The sequence below is a fragment of the Drosophila ficusphila genome, unplaced genomic scaffold (genome assembly GCF_018152265.1).
Source record: "Drosophila ficusphila isolate 14025-0441.05 unplaced genomic scaffold, ASM1815226v1 contig_198, whole genome shotgun sequence".
NCBI classification, from domain to species: Eukaryota; Metazoa; Arthropoda; class Insecta; order Diptera; family Drosophilidae; genus Drosophila; species Drosophila ficusphila.
This window is the reverse complement of record NW_025064092.1, coordinates 10,812,057-10,830,598: the sequence shown is the minus strand read 5'-3', so window position 1 is coordinate 10,830,598 and position 18,542 is coordinate 10,812,057. Positions and strand designations below refer to the sequence as shown.

Genomic DNA, 18,542 nt, shown 5'->3' with positions numbered 1-18,542 from the left:
TAGTATTAAGTCAATTAAGTTGAATCATGACACACATTTATGACTAAATGTATGTCTTTAGTGCACAACAGGCATTCCAGAAGTTTTTTGTTTAATCACAGCTTAATCACAGAAATAGGTTATTGCTACAAATGGTTCCTTTTTCAAAAACTATATATGTGTTTTAACTTAATTTAACAAATTGTTAACAATTTCTAGAATCAGAACTAGCCAGGTTTTGGGAACTATCTTTACCAACACTGTTTACAGTGGTATTTTCAGGGCTGCAACCCTAATACTTTCATTAGGCTTAAAAAAAGATACCAATTTAACAATAGTAAAAACAGTTTATAACCAAAAAGGGAACATATCTTAAAAGCCATTTTATGACTGTTTAAAGTGCGCACAGAACTTCTTCAACTTCAACTGTTGGGTTAAGGTTGCAGTATTTATTTCACGTGCAAGTCTGGCAACCCCGGAAATCAGCTGTATTTTTGTTTACGATTTACCTCGTTTTTACATAACAAAATTTGAGATCTCAACCAATATTGACTGCTTACTGGACAAATGGCGCTATTTGAGCTAAAATGGCTACGTCGGTGGGTTCGACGCAACACGAATCCTATTCCGGAACATCGGGCGGAGATGTGGAAAAGGCGTTTGAGCATCGGGTACGCCATTCTGGCCTGGCAAGCTTTCGGTCTTGTTTGCTACATGGTCTACACGGGAAGGAACGATTGGGCCAAGTACTACGGCTACAAAACAGAGGAGGAACTGGCTCTTTCTCCGGCGCAGCAGTTCGCCAAACATCTGAAGGTTGAGGGAACCGGTAAAATCATCCGATTCTCGGGTTTCCACAAAGTGGAGGAGGTCCCCTTTGACGCCAGCGAGGTGGAACGGGTCAAGGAGTAACTGGTGGGGCAGTCCTGACTAGTTTTATTGTAACATCCTTTTTTTACTAAGCGTAAGCGTCTGTTAATTGCCATTAAAGCGTATCAATAGGACTTTCTAATGATCCGTTTTTATTTGGTTGCAGGTGGAACTGGGATTTACTGCTATGCTTTCGTATACCTAGTTTTCAAATCCTTGCAAAATAATAAAAATGTGTTTTTTTTTTTTAAATAAATTTGGTTTAATTCTGTTGTGCCGGATTTTAGGTATATACCAACTGCGTAATTCAGTATTTTCCTATCTTCCCCGCTGCGGCATGTCTTGGCGCTCTAGCAACGGTCACACCAAGTGCAGCGAATGAAAAAAAAAAACAACAAAAAACCAGCGACGCGTTGCCCGCGGACGAGCGGATTGGCGATAACAACAATAACAGAACGTAGCATATTGAATTGCGGTACTAACGGTGGTCGCGCTGTAGCCCCATAATTCTCCTGGCAGTCATATTTCCTCGAGCTGCAATTCCAATCGGAGATTCAGTGACTTCTATAAATAAAACAACAACTCGAAGCGCTGAGCAGCGCAGTTGCAGCCAATAAGCAGCATCCAGTGCAAAGTCGTATTTTTATTAATTGTAACAGAAAAACAACAAGAACAAAAAGAAACTAAATGAATATTAATTGCCCATCAAGTGGAGGTCATTGGCGTTCTCGCTCTCTCCCTGCCTGCTTTCGTATAGTGCCGCTTGCCTCTCTCTTCTAACTGCACTCGCTGTCTGCAAAATAACGGGACTAACGGCAAGCCAGAAGCAACACCGAAAACAACAACAACAATTGGCATTTGCAGATGGCGGCTGCTTCGTCTAATTGGAATTTGTACAAAAACAAAAACCGAAGAAAAATCATAGCGAAACAAAAAGAGCCGCAAATAATTGCTAATTAGTTGCATTTTTTCCATTGTTGCAAGGCTTCGCTTACGAATTTCTAATGTAATTAACGCGGCAGCTGTTTTTTTTTAATGTGTGCTAGTGTGTGTGTGGCCTAAGTTTATGATCTTTTTTGTTTCTATTTTTTGTGTGTGCAACAGCAACTAAAAGTCAAAGGTGCAAGTGCTTCACAACACAAACATACATAAACAGTGGAGACGGCAACCGAATAACTCAACAACAAAATCAGCAAAAAAGGACAAAGGAGATAAATAGTCTAGGCGAAGAACCGTTTGATTGATTGCCGTGCCTCCTTCTTTCCTCTTTCTACTTTCATTCTCCTCGGCGCTTCTTCTTTATATTCCCCGTGGGACGAAGGGTAAGTAGCGAGTACAAAAACTATTTAAACCAGATCCCATTATTGTTGCTGCTTTTCGAAAACCATTAAAAGCGCATTAATTATATAATTTCGGAGAAGTGAAACTTCCACTTTCTGCGCTTCTAAGCCAGCAACAATAACATTAACAGTCCAGCAAAACGTAAACCATCAACAAAGAAACTTTAAACTTCAAAGGCACGCATAAATATTTATCAACAACAATAAAAAGAGTTTTTTTTTAGAAACGCTAGCGAAAATGAAACCGTTTTCTAAAAATAATTTATTGTCGCCGGAGTTTCTATTTCTACAAAAAAAAAAACCTATACAAAACAGCCCAACAAATAACATATATAACATATAACATCTGGTAAGCAGAGCGAACAAAGGCCAATAAACACAAACATAAACATATCAAAGAATTATCAAAAGAGAGTAGCGCATAATTCGAGCGGTAAAAACGTTTACCAGTTCGCAGCGACTGCTTAGTTCGCTACAGCAGCAAATTTGGGTTTACTTTTTTTATATATAACCCTACATCTGAAAAATAACTTTATTAATTTGAAGATCTCAAAATGTCATACGTCTATGATTCGGTGGTTTAAATATTTATAAAATAGCATAAAGAATATTTGCCCTAGACAATTTTTTTAACCGGTTTATCTCCGTTCACCCAAACTACCGACTGTTTATATTATAGCGCACATTTCTTTGGCGCGCTAAAGCGTAACAATCATAAAGAAACGAAAATTTACAGAGCAACTGCCTCTTTCGCCTTTCCCGTCAAGTGAATGGCCCCTCATTGACCCCCCGCCCCCCACCAACTTCTGGTTATAATATTTTTTTTAGGTTTTTTGGAATATGTCAGGAGCGAATGAATGGCCAAGTTTTTAAGTTTTAACTGACTGCCCAGTGGTTTTCTCAGGTGGCCAGCGAAATGCGATCCGAAAGGGGGCTTTTCGGGGGGCGGGGGCCCTCTGTGGTTATCAGCTGCTGTTTTCAGGAGCGTACTGTAGACGGCAGAGGGTTAATGGGGGGCGTTAACGATAAGCACTGTTTTGGCCTGGCTTTTTGGTCATAGACCTCAAACGTACCTAGCTTTCAAACAATAAAAATTATAAAAGAAAAACGTAGTGAAGAAAAAGTGACAGGGGTGGGAGCTACAGACCGAGAGAAACGTGGAAATGGCAAAAATGCAGAAAACCGCAAATGTGCCCCAACGAACGGGCGACGCGCTTTGTTGCCTCTTGCGGTTTCTTTGGTTGCTTTTTCTGCGTCTGATAAGCCCCATGCTTAAAAGAAGTGGCAGGCAAAGAAAAGCCCCAGAAGAATGGCTAGAAGAATAAGCCAACTAGTCAGCACTGGGAAAAACAAAACGATCGTTGTCTAATAATGAATATAGATTGAAAGGTAGCTTAAATTTCCATTTATATCGCAACGTTATGTATAGCATAAAAACAAGAACTAAAATAGTTGTGGATTTCCTGAATCGATCTTTAAAAGATTTCTTATCAAATGAAAAGCTAGGAATTTCGTTCAATGCACGCACACGCACCGCTGAAAGATATTAATAAGGTAGCATGGAATGCGGGGCCGACTAAATTGAATTGTCATTCAACGCCATGGGAGCTCGACTTTGGTCAAATATCTAGATTTTTCTCCCAACTCTTTTTAAACATCTTAGTGATGGGTTCGAGGGGTTAGGGATGCCAAAAAGGCCAGCCAGATCTTCTAAATGAGTAATGCAGAGAGTGATCTTTTTATCTGAACTTTAAAAGCAAACATTACTATAAACTGCAATTAGAAAGCTAAAAGCTAAAACATCCCCCTGCAAATTAATAAAAGTTAACTTATTATATTTTTCAACTTATCCATTGTTGTTGTTTTTATTAAACTAGAGCTTTTAATTTAGCTACAATTGTATATGAGCAATGCATTCCGAATGCGCCTAGTGAATTCAAAATCTTTAAATCTTGGCGCGCACTTAGTGTTAAACAACGCGTCACGCATGCGCCGTGGTCGCAAGCGCCCTCTAGTGTTGGAGTGTTATCGAATGGAGGGTTATCGATATGCGCCGTCCTACTGGACACTTGTTGTTGTTGTTTGCAGAAAACCAGCAGAAAACTGAAAAACGCGCGTCGCTTTATTGCCAGTTCTTCGTTTATTTTGTGTCGTGCGTTGTTGTTCCCCTCGTTCGGCGCAGAGTTCTAATTCTAAAATTTTTTTTTACTGTTTTCCCCCGAATTTTGGGTAACATTAAAGGTTTTATTCAAGAAACAATCAACAATAAAAAAAACTCGGCTCGGTACTTGCGTGTGTGTGTGTGCAGCAAGTTAGTGTGCGTGCGGAGTTGGCTTTTTGTTTTGCTGGCGCATTCCGGTTTTTTGATGAACGAGAGTGCGAAAACTTAAAGAAACCCCTTTTACAGTTATCTGGTGCAAATAATTAACGAATGTTGTTATTTGATTCGCCCCGTAGTCCCTCTTCTTTTTCAGCCGCTACACCTTGATTTTCATTCAATTACGGTGCTCATTCTGGCAACTCCATTGTTGTTGGTGCAGATTGATCTCACCTCTCCTCTCACTCTCTCTCCCACACATCCTGTTTCGCCCTCGTTCTTGCTCTCTGCTGCAGTTGCAGTGTTGCACAGGTCCGAAATCAGGGCGCGCTCTTAAATTGTTAAAAAAGGTTGACACTCGAACGCTTAACGGTCCTCTTGTTTTCCTTCCGTTTCTGACCAATTATTCAACTTATCGCTGTGCAAACGAGATAAAGATAAACCCCCATGCCAGCTGATAAAGCGGAACACCGTGTTCATCAGCAATTAGGCAAACAGTGTCCCTCGGAATATATGAATTTAATTTGTGTTTCGCTCGTTAGCATGATGTCACTCTACTGTTTGCGTTTCAATTTAAGGCCCAAAGTAACATAAACAAATTTGCGTGTTTCGTGTGGGCCGTTGTCATAAAAAAAGACCAGTGAAAAGACGAAATCAAAACCATTCGAGGCCATAAATGGCAAATACGCGAAATCAGAAAGGCGCCCGCTTGAAAACTGGACTGTTAACCAACCCTGTTAAATTCGGCGTGTTGCAAGTGCAGCTCCACCTCGGCCTCAGTCGACGTCTCGGCTGCGGTCAGCTGACAATGTCATTCGTTGGTGCATTTAATTCTCCTGCTCCGTCGCTCTCATTGTGACGCGTCGTGACATGAGTAATCCGGCATAATTGTGACAATGGCAAAGAACACATGAACAAACACGCACGTTTGGTAGTGGAAAGGGGTGAAGTGAGGCGGTAGGAAGGAAAGCGAAGGGCGGAGATCTCAAGTCCTCTCTTTCTCTTGGGGCCAAACACAATTAACTGTTTGCACACGTACAGCAGAGGTCAAGGATATATGGCACACGAATGTAATTGCTGAAGAATATGGCAAAATATAAAATCCGGATTGCACTCTTCGTTTTGTCCAAAATTTTTTTATTATCACATAATATGTTGCAAGTTATTACAGTTATTTGACCTCGGCTGTCCAGCGATGTACGTATGATTGGAAGTGTTTGCAAGTATTGACGTTGCATTTGAACACTGGGAATTATGGCAATAAGTCCGTCAATCTGCCATTCCGGCATTTTATCAGAGTTAAGAATCATGCTTCAGAATTTTAATTCCGATTTCATGATCGTCGGGTGCATTTTAATTATTTAATAATTGGATGTGATTGCGGCCGTGATTGTGTGTTTGTTTTGATTTCGGTTGGCTCTCTCTCGCGCTCTCTCTCTCTCTCTCTCCGTTATCGTTTTTTGTTTTATGAACTCTCTTCTGGTGACAACAACAATGCAATGCGATTGTTTGACGCCGCACAAACGGGTTATATTGTTGAAGTTGCATGCAACATAAGCATCTGTTGCTGAATCCAATTTTTCGAACCCGCTTTCCTTCACTTACTTATTCGTCGCCCGTCTGGCATTACAAATTCTGAACTCTAATTTTGCACAGAAATTTCACTTTTTACCCCGTTTCATCAAATCGAAAGAAAGCAGAGCAAATTGTCTTGATAAAAAGCATTGTGATAACAAGCATGTACAAAATAACTAGAAATAGGCGATAACAAACGATAAACGAACACTGGGAGAAAAAAACGAAGTCTATATACACCACAAAAATAACAAATTTAATAAATGGATCATTTAGTTAATAACTCAAACCGTAAAAACGAAAAATAAATCGAACCACGAACACTAAAAAAACAAAACAGTTGTTTTGAAATAATTAAAAACGAAAAAACTTGCATGGCAAAAAATAACCGAGATTGACATCGCTACAAAAATGATGTATATTACGTACCATGCTTAATACAAAATAAGTGCACACTAAAACAACGAAATCAAAGAAATATTAAAGTTGGCCCGTTGATGGTTTACGTTTCGCAACAAGCAAGGATATTCCGGCAAGATGATCAAACTGAAATCCTTGTTCCGCAGAGGACAGGGCACCTCCAGCTCGAATTCTTCCAATTCGTCGCACAAGCAGCAGCAGCAGTCCTCCAACAACAACCGCCAAAAGTCCCAGTCGAGCACTTCATTAAATACCGCCCACGAGCAGCAGCAACAACAGCAACAGCAGCAGCAACCGCAAAAACAGCAACACAACAATACAGCAGCAGCAACAACAAAATTTTACGCCCACGAAGAGGCGGCCAGCTACGAAAGGGGCGTGGATGTGGGCGACGAGGAGGCGCTGCTGCTAACCAACCAGCAGCAACAGAGGCGACAACAGCAGCAGCAGCAGCAGCAACAGAGCAATACATTGCCGCAAAAGAAATCCAAGCTAAAGGGACAAAAGCAGCCAAAGCAATTGCCAGTGCAGCAGCAACACAGCAATGCACCTGATCCACAGCCGCAGCAACAGCAGCAGCAGCAACCACTGATGACTTCCTTGGCAGCCGTGCCGCAGGCAGCAGCAACTGGCAACAGCAGCAGCAGCAACATCAACAACAATAACGCATTGGCCGCGCTGCAAGATGGTGGCGCTGCTGCCGCCGCTGCAGCAGATTTCTATCAGCAACTAGCAGCAGCAGCGACAGCAACATCGGCAAACGGCAGCAACACCAGCGCAGATAGTCCGGCCAACGCTTTTCCCGCAGCAGCAGCAGCCGTTGCTGTTGCCGCTGTGGCAGCCAGCAGCTATCAGCAACAACAACAGCAACAACAGCAGCTCATCAACAACGAACAGCAGCAACAGCAACTCTTAGAGGTGAGCTTTACCCCTATTTATTTGTCCGTTTCACAATTAATAACTAAAACTTTACACCCATGCAGGCTAACAACAAAATGCAGGAGCTGCACAAGCAGCTAGAGAGATTGGGAAGCGAGCAACTGCAGCTGGAGACACGCATCACGGAGCTGTTGCCATACCAAAGCGAGGTGGCCAAGCTGAAGGGCGATCTGGTTAAGATGCAGGTGCGCAATGTGAGCCGGGGGAGGATTGAGGATGAGGATGGGTTCGCCTGGCCTGACAAACAGAAAAGGGGCGGAAACGGGGTGGCTGGCTGGCTAACCACAAATTGTTGATGTGTTGTCACGGCTGATTGATGTTGTTTTTGCTGCTGCTTGCCCGATGATAAAGTCATTATATACCCTTGCGTCGAGGGGGTGAACTATATCTGTAATTTTGAAAAGTATTAGTCAACCAATTTAAATGTTAGTAAGCGAGAATTTAAGTATGAAAACTCTAGCTAAATGTTAAAAATAATTGTCTAGATGATTCGGTAGTATAGGGTAATAATATCAGACTAGTGGTTTTAATGAATCTGTCCCCGGTTAAAAGAGCCGATAAAGTGTATTTTCCATGGAGACCCTGTCAAGAACCAACGACTAAGACGTGTTCTCGGGGGCGTTGCGCTTCGCTACCCTAACCAATCCATTGATATTCAATACGATCTATAGGCGATGCGCTCCTTTAATTGAGTCTAGTAGAAAACTTTTGCGACGCAAAACAACAGCAGCAGCAACATCAACGCAGCAGTAGCCCAGAGGAAAGCAAAAACTGATCAGTCTGATGTGTGTGCTTTCAGAGTCTACAGGAAAAGACCCAGATGGAGATCGGCAACCTGAAATACGAGAATGAATCTCTGCGCAATCGGCTGCGGGATGTTGTGAACTCGCCGCTGTCTGATGCGGAGAAGCACCAGATCATACAAGACTCGCAGCGGCTGCACAGCTCGGCGCCCGCCTCGATAGCCCTGCCCAGTGTGAGTATCCCCTGGCGATTTCTATCAAGGCAAATCCACCCAACAACAATATTTATTTGCATTTCCCGCCAGACAAACGATGCGCATGATGGCACACCCTGCCTCACGCCCGACTGGGATAAACAGTCCTCCTCCAGCGAGATATCTGTAGCCTGTCTACAGGACAAGATCATTCAGATGGAGGAGACGCACTATTCCACTAACGAGGAACTTCAGGCCACGCTGCAGGAGTTGGCCGACCTGCAAACGCAGCTGATGGACACGCAGACGGAGAACGAGCGTCTCGCCGAGGAGAAAGATGTGCTCTTCCAGTCGCTTTGTCGGCAGACCGAAAAGCTGAATGAATCGCGCACGCAGATCAGCACGCTGCAGGAACTGCTTCTGCGGGACACCAAACAAGCGGCATCTGAAGTCAGTGCTTCGGAGCGTGAGCAGAAGCTGCTCGATTTGATCAAGACATCGCAGGAGGAACGCGAGGCTGTTCTGCTCAAGCAGGAGGAGCTAAATGCCGAGCTGGCGGAGCTGAAGCAGGCTCGCGAAGCTGCCCAGCAGGAGCAGCAGCGCCAGCGGGAGCGGATTGCCCTGCTAGATTCCCAATTGGATGCAGCCAATGCGGAGCGGCGGCAAGGAGAGGCTCAGTTCTCGCAGGCCAAGGAGGAGATCTCGCAGCGGGCCATCGAAATCAGTCGGTTGAGCACCCTGCTGGAGAACGCCCGCTCTAAGATCGAAGAGTTGGAAGCCGATTTGGCCCGAGGTGACAAGACGGACCTAAGCGATGTGCTGGACGTGGCCAGGAAGGAGAAGGACGCCCTGGAAGAACGTGTGGCCGAGTTGCAGGATCAGTGCTCGCGCAGCCAGGCCGAGCTGAGAAGACTGCGCGAGCAACTCTCCGGTTTAACCGAGGAATGCAAGGTGGCCAAGAACAATGCCAAGTGTGCGGTCTCCCACCTCGAATATCGATTGGAGCAACTGCAACGGGACAAGGACAAGATAGCCGGCGAATGGCAGGCGCTCGAGGAACGCGTGGCCGAGTTGCAGGTGCAGTGTAAGTGCCACCAGGAGGACAAGGCCCAGCTGCAGTCCTTGCTAAGCGAAACTCAGCGCCACCTGGGCGATGTTCAACTACAGCTGGGCGAGACGGAGTGCCGGCTCGACCAGGAGACACAGCTGCGGCGCAAGGAGGCCGAGGAGTGGCAACAGTTCCAGGCCGATCTGCTTATGACGGTGCGAGTGGCCAACGACTTCAAGACTGAGGCGCTCAGCGCCCGGGAGCAGCTCGTGCTCGACAACAAGACGCAGAAGGAAAAGATCAGACTGCTGGAGCAGCAGCTCGAGAAGCTCACCAAGCAGCGTAAGTGTGCCAATTAAATTCCCTTCTACGCATGTAGCAACTTAAACTCTATCTCAATCCCCGAACAGAACTGCAGCAGACGGCGGAGACTCCACAGTCGGTGCTGTCCACAGTACAGCGTGAGATGGAAATGGCCACGCGGCGCAGCAAGCTGAGCTTCAGCCGCCAGGACTCGCGACTTTCTGTTAAAACGCTGATCGAGAGCATCGAGAACAACAAGGCGGTAAGATCTTCCTCTTATTCCGCAAAAAAAAAACACTTTCACAAATCCCAATTTATATCTTTGATTTTACAGCAGGGTAAAGCAGACGAAGCGGAATCCCATTACAGTTCGACGTCCAGTCTAAATAGCGGCACTCCGGAGCTGGGAACCACGCCGATTATCTTTCCCCCCTCCAGTGATTGGCATGAAAGCGTGAGTTGCTTGTACTGCAATAAAACCGAATAGCTTTACTCATATTTTCTAACCCCGTACAGCTTCGCTTACCAGTGCTGCAGAGCAGCAATCTGCATGTGAACGTGGGCAATCAGGCGGGCGTCGGAACAGGAGCAGCTATTTCAACTGGCAACGGAGGAGGAGGAGGAGGCTCAGCTAGCACAACCAAAGCCACATTGCCACTGCGTGATCAACAGCAGCAGCAGCCGCAGATTTCTGCAGCAACAACGCCCCAAAGTCAAATTCAGATGCAGAACGTTTCCCAGCCCTCGACGCCGGCCACGCCCAGCAGTGCGGGCAGCAGCAGCAGCAGCGGCCTGCCCTTCGGCAATGTCTCAAAGTCCTTCATTAGCGGTATGAATCGATTGTTTGGCTAGTCTGATGACTCAGTGTCCAAATTAATTTCTAAAGATTTAAGCGTTTAACCAGTTCTCGAGTTTTTACTAATTTGAATTTTCCGTGTTCTCCAGGCGAACGAAAGGACCCGCTAAACATGCTGGCCAAGAACGGCGGCTCAAAGCGCAACGCGCTGCTAAAGTGGTGCCAGAACAAGACAGTGGGCTATCGCAACATCGACATTACCAACTTCAGCTCGTCGTGGAACGATGGCTTGGCGTTCTGTGCCATTCTGCACTCATATCTCCCGGACCGCATTCCCTACGATCAACTGAGTCCGGCCAACAAGCGGCGCAACTTTTCGCTGGCGTTCGCGGCTGCCGAGTCCGTCGGAATTGGCACCACCCTGGTGAGTTTTTCCGTTTAGCTTGGCCCACGTGCTGCGAATATGTTTTTTTTTTATCCGAACAAATCTATTTGCTACCAGAACATCAATGACATGTGTCAGATCGAACGACCCGACTGGATGCAGGTGATGTCCTACGTGACGGCTATCTACAAGTACTTTGAGACCTAGAGGAGGGAACTCTTGACGACTACGACTGTCCGCTGCCCTCCACTCTGGGCTCTCTTCTGTAGTGGTAGTAGAGTAGGGTTCGCTTTACTTTCAATATACATCTCTTAGCTTTTTTTGTTCTTGATACATACATACCTTCTTCTTTTTTTTTTTTTTTGTTGTTGTGTATATTCAGCATTTCCAGCCTGGACAGCAAGCAAATCTTTAATCAATCAAGTATTCTGTTTTAGTGTGTCTACGTCCAAATCCTTGCCCATGTACAGTGGTCACTCGGTGCAGTGGCACATATTTAGGTATCGCATCTGTAAAATGCATTTGTTTGTTTTTCCGGTTTTACAGACGACCACCCATTTAGCACTAAGTTTAAGCTTAACGATTAATTTTAATGGAGTTTGGAAGGTTGTTCGGGTCCATCACTCCAGCGTCAACGAACGATGACTCCTACAGCCAGTGTCCACTGTACAGGGGCAAGGTAGCTCATTTTTTTATTGCTTGGTACAGAGTTTATTTTTACATGCAAATCGACGATGGAGGACACTTAGCTTGACGATGAGCATAACTATAGAGATAATAAGGAGATGGTCCGAACTATTATAGCTTTAGCGTATATATTTAATATTTATTCCAACTACATCAGATCACTAATTTAAACGCAAACAAAATGTATTTTTTTCAACGATTCATTCTACGATCTACCATAAAGAACAAAATGCTGCAAGAAATGGCAGTGAACAAGTAATCCATGTTTGTTTTTTTTTTTTGTGGTTCGTTTTAATGCCCTGATTAAACTGGGTATTAGCTGTGGGGGGGTAGTAAATTAAAAATTCTTGGAAAATTTTACATCCTTTGAAATTTGCATTTTTCGTAATAAAAATTTTCTGAGTCGCGTCGCTTATTAAAACAGATCAATCTTGCCAGCCGCAAAAAGCGTGGAACTTGAGCCCTCGGCAAATGGGCGGGAGTGATGATGATGATGAGCGTGGTGGGTGAGGCGACCCCTCGGAAAACTCTCAAAATGGCGCTCCTTGAGCGCAGAAATTTCCCTCGAGTGGGGGGGGAAATTTCCCAAGGAGCAGGAAAGAGATGGCATCTCTGCGTTGTTGTTGGTTTCTTCGTTTTGTGGGCGGGATTCCGGACGTGGTTGGTCGAGATTTCGGTGGATGGTGTGGGCGTATGGGTTGGGTGGGTGTGGCATGTGCCAGAGGTTTTAATTAAGTGCCCGTGCCACACCGCAGGGGTTGTGCGATTTCTTTAAAATTAAAACAGTACGATGATTGATGTACTCGACGCTAACGAGAAGAGGCAACCAAAGCTGACGAAGGATATCAAGGAAAGTCCTTTGGCCATGGAACGCACTGCATGCTAACGTTAAAAAGCAATGTTTTCATAAGTTCAATTTATTTAAAAACTTCCAACGGCTAATACGACTTAAGTTCATAGTATTGCAAACAAGTTTTATGAACTTATTTAATATTGTGTTTATTAAGATCAAAATTGTGAATGCTAAATAAACCTAAAATTACTTTTGAAACGTTTTATAATATAATATTTCTATATATACATATATACTTTAATCGTGTGTTTAACAGCTTTGTTGTTAATAAACATATGTATATTTAGTATGAGGTTCTGATTTTTTCACATACTTTTGGGAGTAAAGAAAAAGTTAGACCAAGATATTTTTATTAATAACAAAACTGTGGGCTCAGGAGTAATAAAATGCTTTGGGCTAAATTTTTTCTATCTGATCTCATACTCCTTAAAAATAATTCTATTTAATTTTGTATCGTTGACAGAATTAACTCCTTCAGCAGTCCCATCAAATACATGTCCTTATCCGCCTTCGTGTCCGTTTATTTTGTCCGGTTGTTTAGGCCGAAGTCACGTAGCTCCGAAAACCTTTAGGTTGCTGTACTAAAGCACCCATCCTACCCCTTGGTTCGACTCGCAGATCCGGGACAAAAGCAAATTGTATCTGTCAATTAGGCGGCTCCTTGTGGTATCGCTCTCTTCTTTAGTCCTTAATGCCCGGCACATGTCGAAAATGAAATTAAACGCTGACGCATCTTTTGCTGACCAGCGGACAGAAACAAAAATATATATTTTGTAGTTGGTAGTTGGTGGGGGAGGAGGGAGTTGGGTGGCCTGGAGAAATAAAGGGAAATGCTTAGTCATAAATCACGAAATCGGCAAGAGTGAATTTCAGTGCGGACAACATTTTAATATACAAAATAGACTGGTGGCCAAGCCAAAAGGACACGAACGCACGGACACAGATTTATTCACTCACTCAATCGGTGGCAATCGGTGCAACTATAAAAATATTATCTATAGTTTCCACTTAAATGCACAGCGGCACTTACCGGACGGCGCTCGTCCTTGTCCAACCCACCAAACACACCCCACCCCCCACCCCCTCCACATGTGGATAAATCATAATGGCTCATGTGCACTCATAAATAGATAAGCCAGGCGGTATAGTACACTGTAGCAAATAAATGGTTTTGCAGACGCGATGTAAAAACATATCGGAGGTCTTTACAAACTCGGTAGTTTTTGATATAACTTTAAAATTAATGCTATATTTATAACTGTTATGGGTATTTCGTTTAGAAAATAAATAGAAGCTTGTTTTCAAATTGTATAATTATTTATAATATTTCCTATGAATTTCCGATGAATTTCTAAATTTGCATGTGACTTTTGTGGCTTTGCTTAATAAAATATAATTATATATTTATTTATTTATGCTCGGGTTACCTCTAACCCATACTTAAGCTGGTGCAACTAGGCCTTAAGCTATACATGTTAATTAACAAAATATATACCGCCTTAAATAATTTCTAAAACCACAAATTATTCTCTCTGTGCAGGTACATATGCTTCAGCCGAAGGAAGAGCAAGACTTGCTGGCGAATGTGGATGTCAATATGAGTGGTGGGTGAGTGGTTGGGGACGGGGTCCATACATATACTATATCTATATAGATAGCGGGGGGTGGACATTGCTCATTCGGGTCAGGTCATGTCAACTCAGGCGGCGGGAAATCGTTTTGTGTGCGTGTCATTTATGGGTCATTTGCCAGGGAGCCGTGGAAAACCTATACAACAAGTGAGCCAGTTCATTCATATCATATATTCATACAGATTGATTTGAGAAAATATGAAATTTGTTGTAAGGTTTATAACTCAGCAAAGATGGAAATCATTTTGAACCCCTCCATCTGAACATTTCGAACTTTAACTTTGTGTCACATTCGATATTTCGTTTGCTCTACATTCTCTGAGAAAAAAAAAAAACAGACCACACAGATACACTCGCCCACTCTTGGGGGAAAAGTTGACTTCCTGTCATAGTTGGATGTTCATGTTCATTTGGATCCTAACTTTGGCTTCTTAGCATTTCTCCGCTTCTGCTGGCACTTCCGATGCCAGCAGGCAAATCCTGTTTACTGCCTGTCAACTTATAAACAATTTTCCATAATAATGACGCCGGCGATCGGAGCAACTTTTGCGGCGGAAGCGAAGACTTTTCAGAAAACGAACGAAGGGAAAAACGAGAGGAAGGATTATAATAGGGTAATGGAAAATCGAAGAGCGGGACAGGGATTAAACGCACTGGGCAACATTTCCGGTTTCGAGAAGATTGTCCAACTCCAACTCCATGACGAGGCCGCTTCGATTTGATTTCCTCCCCGGCAACAAAGAGCTTTATGATTTTCCGGTCAATACAATTTCAGCGGCCGAACTGCATCCTTACAAATCAACAAGCATGACACATTGCCGCCCAACCATTGTGCTTTGTTCGCCGGCTCGGGGCTCTTTGCTCTTCGCTCGAGGAAGTACTAAAAAACACAATAGACCATGGCAGGGGCTCTACCAGCTACAACTCGGCTGCTCGGCTGCTTGGCTGTTTGGAAGATCGACTGCAATGACAGTCACAATGGACCCATGGAGTGCCCATCCATCCGTCCGAAAGAGACGACTTCTGCAGTCGATGGGTCATCGAGGCTGAGGGTCAATAAATTGTGCCGAGACAATCGCAATTCACTTTTTTACGTTCTCGAAGTCAGTTGCTGGTGGATAAACTCGGCTGGGGTTAATGAATGTTTTTGAGAGATACAAATACTTATGATTGCAATTCATGTTCGATAAAGATCTGATTGTTTTTAAACAAATATTTGAATTAATAGTTCCCAGTGTAAGTTCCCTTTGAAACTGTAATTCCATTTGCCTGCAAATGACTGGCACGACCTTCCTGCTAAGCGATCCCCATTACGATCCCATAAAAATTCAATAAAGAATCCCGCAGTTCACATGCACATCCTTCCCAAACGGGGAGTAACAAGGCCCATGAATCTCGTCCCTCGCGGCGGATTCGGAGTCCCCACGTCGCCGGCTAATACGCATCAGGGCTAAACGCTCTGGCCGAGCCAATAAATGTGTTTGTTCACCACCCACTTCTTGTTCCATCCCAAGGAACTCCCACCGATCTGGTGCGTCGTCCACCCCCTGACTTCTTGCCCTTTGCCCTTTGTCCTTTGGCCACAATTGCCTGGCTCACTTTGATTTGCACGCATGAACTACGTTTTCCCTGCAGAGAAAAAAATACTTTACTACCAGTGCTAGTTTGGGAAAGTATTAAATGTTTATCTTAGCTTATACCTCTGGTTAAATATTCTTGAAAACTCTAGCTGCTTGAATGGAATTATCTTTGCATATTTAAAAAGAGCAATTATTATTATAAATTGGGTTCTTGAGTTAATCAAAACCTTGTGGTTTGTAGGAAAATCGTTTCTAAATGCTTTCGAACAGGAAAAATAAATATTTTCCTCAGTGCGACCTCTTCTCTTTCGAATTCATTGCCTCCTGCGCAGAACGGCGTGTCAATGTTTATTTAGCACCCCTCCTCGCCATCCTGCTAACCAGATTTCAATTTGTGCCGAGCAAAGTGTTTATGAGATTTCGAGCTGCCGCTGCTAAATGGCCGAAATCCTTGTGTCCTGGGACTGGGAAATGCGTGTGCGCCTCGACACCCCCGCAGGACTCGAAGGACTCGCCGGATTCGTCGGGGATCTGCGTGTGCGTCCGATATACTTACTATATACACACCATATAGTATACTCGCTTTTATTCTTCCCTTTGTTTGGCTTTGCTTTGTCCTGTTTGGTTTGCTTTGATGTAATGTGACATGATGGTTTCATCAAAAGCGCATTAAAAACAAAACACAACCGGAGCGAAACAAACAAAAGGAGGTGAAATCGGGCAGGGAATTCCGTTATGGACAGAGTCCTGCATCGTAAACTGCTCCTTTTTGTAGCTCAGAGATTAGCCAGCTCGAACTGTCGTTGGTTTTTAGTTTCCCCTTGTGAGATACTTACAAATTTTTTTGTTTTCTTAGGTGCGTCTTCATTTGTGGGGAAGGGTCACCTAACCCAGAACTTTAACCCAGAAAATTCTTGTACAAATAAATAACAATTTGCATAGCCAACTTTCAGAACATTGATCAAATTATATTATCCAATTCGTTTGGATTTGTTAAGTTCACAAGGGTTAGCCAGCCGCCCAGGATCTCACGGGCCAATGCAGTTCCGGCCGAGTCCTGCAAAGGAACGTGAACAACTATGGTACAACATAATCGGAGGCAGCCAAAAGGATTCAGGCCATTAAGTTCCGGAAGTGAGTTGATAACCAGACAACAAGCTATACAAAACCAGCCGACGACCACTGACACAGGACTCCGTGTCATTTGGGAGCTGTCCCGGGTGAGGATATTTATGCCTGTTTGGGTGTTCGGGTTTGGTTTGTTCACTGCTGTAATTGGCTGGCGGGTCCGAGGAACAATTCTTGTGCATATGCAAACCAGAAAACCAGAAAGCCAAAAAAAGAAAAGCGAGAACGAACCCGAGCAGGAAAATGAATCAAAGCGAAGGCATCCACGATAAACTTTTTGGCCGTCTAAAAAATTATCCCTCGCCTGTCTAGTTGGATGGGGTTGTACTTCTCGTGAGGTATATGATGGAGTCTGGCATTACCGTAGGATGGAATTCCATTCACTTCAGCAGTGAAACATTCAGCATTCTAGAAACCAACTTTAGAATTTAATTTAGAAGTTAATTTTAGCATTACTAACTCCTTACTATTTTTTTTATTACGTGTTTGTACTAAGATTAGTCTTCATTTTGTTGATAGTTTTCTTTGGTTCGGCTCTGAATGCCCCGTTGAAACCTGTTAAAGACCCCCGTGGCCTTTGGGTCGGGCTTATTTTAGTTACTTTTGTTTTGCGTCCAGGCTGAACGAGTAAATAAATAAAAGAGCCGTCAGCGGGAATTAAGCAACCCTTCCGTTGCGAATAAATCAGCAAATTAATCGCACAGCCGAGTGCAGACCGCAGTGACTGTGCCGCCGCCAACCCCTTTCTCCGCATTTCTCCGCACTTTTCACTCCACCTCCCCCGGAAACGGAAACGCACACACAGTTAGCCACACATCAAATCCGAATCCGAATCCCAATCCCAATCCCAAACCAATCCAAAAATTGAGAAAACTTCGCCACTCAAGTGGATTTAAATTGGCTTTGCGTAACCGCAGTTGAGATTGAATTTTAAAATTTTCAGTTATTTGTTGCTTCTTTTCTTTTTTTTTTTTTTTTTTGGTTTGGTTCTGTTTAGTCCTGTCTGCCACTGAACGGCGACACATTTCCGCTTCCGCTGGCGAGAAGATGGAAGAAACCATGGCAGGGTATATAATTTGATTTGACTCTTCACGTTTCATTTAGCAAACGATTTCATTAGTTAAAAAGCGCAGTTTCTTTTTCCCTTTTTTTTTCTGTGAGGGGAGTGTCGTGCACATATTGTCCATGTCCTTGCCGGCTTTCCTTTTCTTTTTTTTTCGCCCTTTCAATCGTCCGGGCGGAGTTTCCCCTTTTGTGTGCTCGCTTTTTTTTATCGCCATTCAAGTTTGTTTTTCCGCTTAAAGTAGTTTTATTGAATCTCCTTATCGTTTTTTATGGCCACTCACCCAGTGGTCCATCGAACAACAACACCCCAACCCTCTTGATTATTGGTAATCTAAGCAAATTCTGTCATTAAGGGTCCTTGGATCCCCTCGTCACCGGAAATGTCGCGCTGCCTCTGGCCTCTGGTTCCACATAAAATATTGTCAATCAATTCAATTACAAGTTGACATCATTGTTACTTATTGTTGACGTCAATTGTCCGGCTGTAACCCCGTCTCCTGGAGTCTCCCCCTGATTTATGGAGTTCCTCGCTGGGCTGACCACTTGGTGGTCTTCTCTGCTCCAGGCTCCCAACCTCTGACCTCGTTTCTTTGAGCCTGATGGACGGAGGTCATTGCTTTTATTCTGGTAAGAAAATATTGCCTGCTCTTAAAAAAGGAACACATGATGGCATATGCTTAAACGAAACA

At 43.8% G+C, this 18,542-nt stretch overlaps 2 protein-coding genes across 9 annotated transcripts in view; both read left to right on the top strand.

Moving 5' to 3' along the window:
- The first annotated feature begins 400 nt into the window (after positions 1 to 400).
- LOC108092851 lies at positions 401 to 6,798 on the top strand. Of its 4 annotated transcripts, none has more exons than XM_043207381.1 (4): positions 401 to 943; positions 1,016 to 1,306; positions 1,954 to 2,171; positions 6,648 to 6,798. In XM_043207381.1, exon 1 carries the CDS (start codon positions 547 to 549, stop codon positions 889 to 891), a length of 345 nt encoding a protein of 114 aa, XP_043063316.1. In that variant the 5' UTR covers positions 401 to 546; the 3' UTR covers positions 892 to 943; positions 1,016 to 1,306; positions 1,954 to 2,171; positions 6,648 to 6,798. The 4 variants fall into 4 exon arrangements, with proteins under 4 accessions (XP_043063316.1, XP_017048161.1, XP_043063314.1 ...); XM_017192672.2 differs by having other exon boundaries at positions 1,016 to 1,324; XM_043207379.1 differs by having other exon boundaries at positions 1,016 to 1,483.
- Positions 6,010 to 18,542, top strand: part of LOC108092844 (cytospin-A) — a 34,032-nt gene continuing 21,499 nt past the window's right edge. The window contains exons 1-9 of one of the 5 annotated variants that reach the window (XM_017192652.2): positions 6,010 to 7,419; positions 7,485 to 7,634; positions 8,240 to 8,416; positions 8,489 to 9,767; positions 9,836 to 9,990; positions 10,063 to 10,182; positions 10,245 to 10,557; positions 10,674 to 10,948; positions 13,990 to 14,057. In XM_017192652.2, coding sequence (XP_017048141.1) covers positions 6,619 to 7,419; positions 7,485 to 7,634; positions 8,240 to 8,416; positions 8,489 to 9,767; positions 9,836 to 9,990; positions 10,063 to 10,182; positions 10,245 to 10,557; positions 10,674 to 10,948; positions 13,990 to 14,057 — 3,338 coding nt within the window. In that variant the 5' untranslated portion in view covers positions 6,010 to 6,618. Of the gene's footprint in view, positions 7,420 to 7,484; positions 7,635 to 8,239; positions 8,417 to 8,488; positions 9,768 to 9,835; positions 9,991 to 10,062; positions 10,183 to 10,244; positions 10,558 to 10,673; positions 10,949 to 11,026; positions 11,856 to 13,989; positions 14,058 to 18,542 lie in introns of those variants that run through there. The other 4 variants (XM_017192655.2, XM_017192654.2, XM_017192651.2 and 1 more) reach the window with 4 other exon arrangements.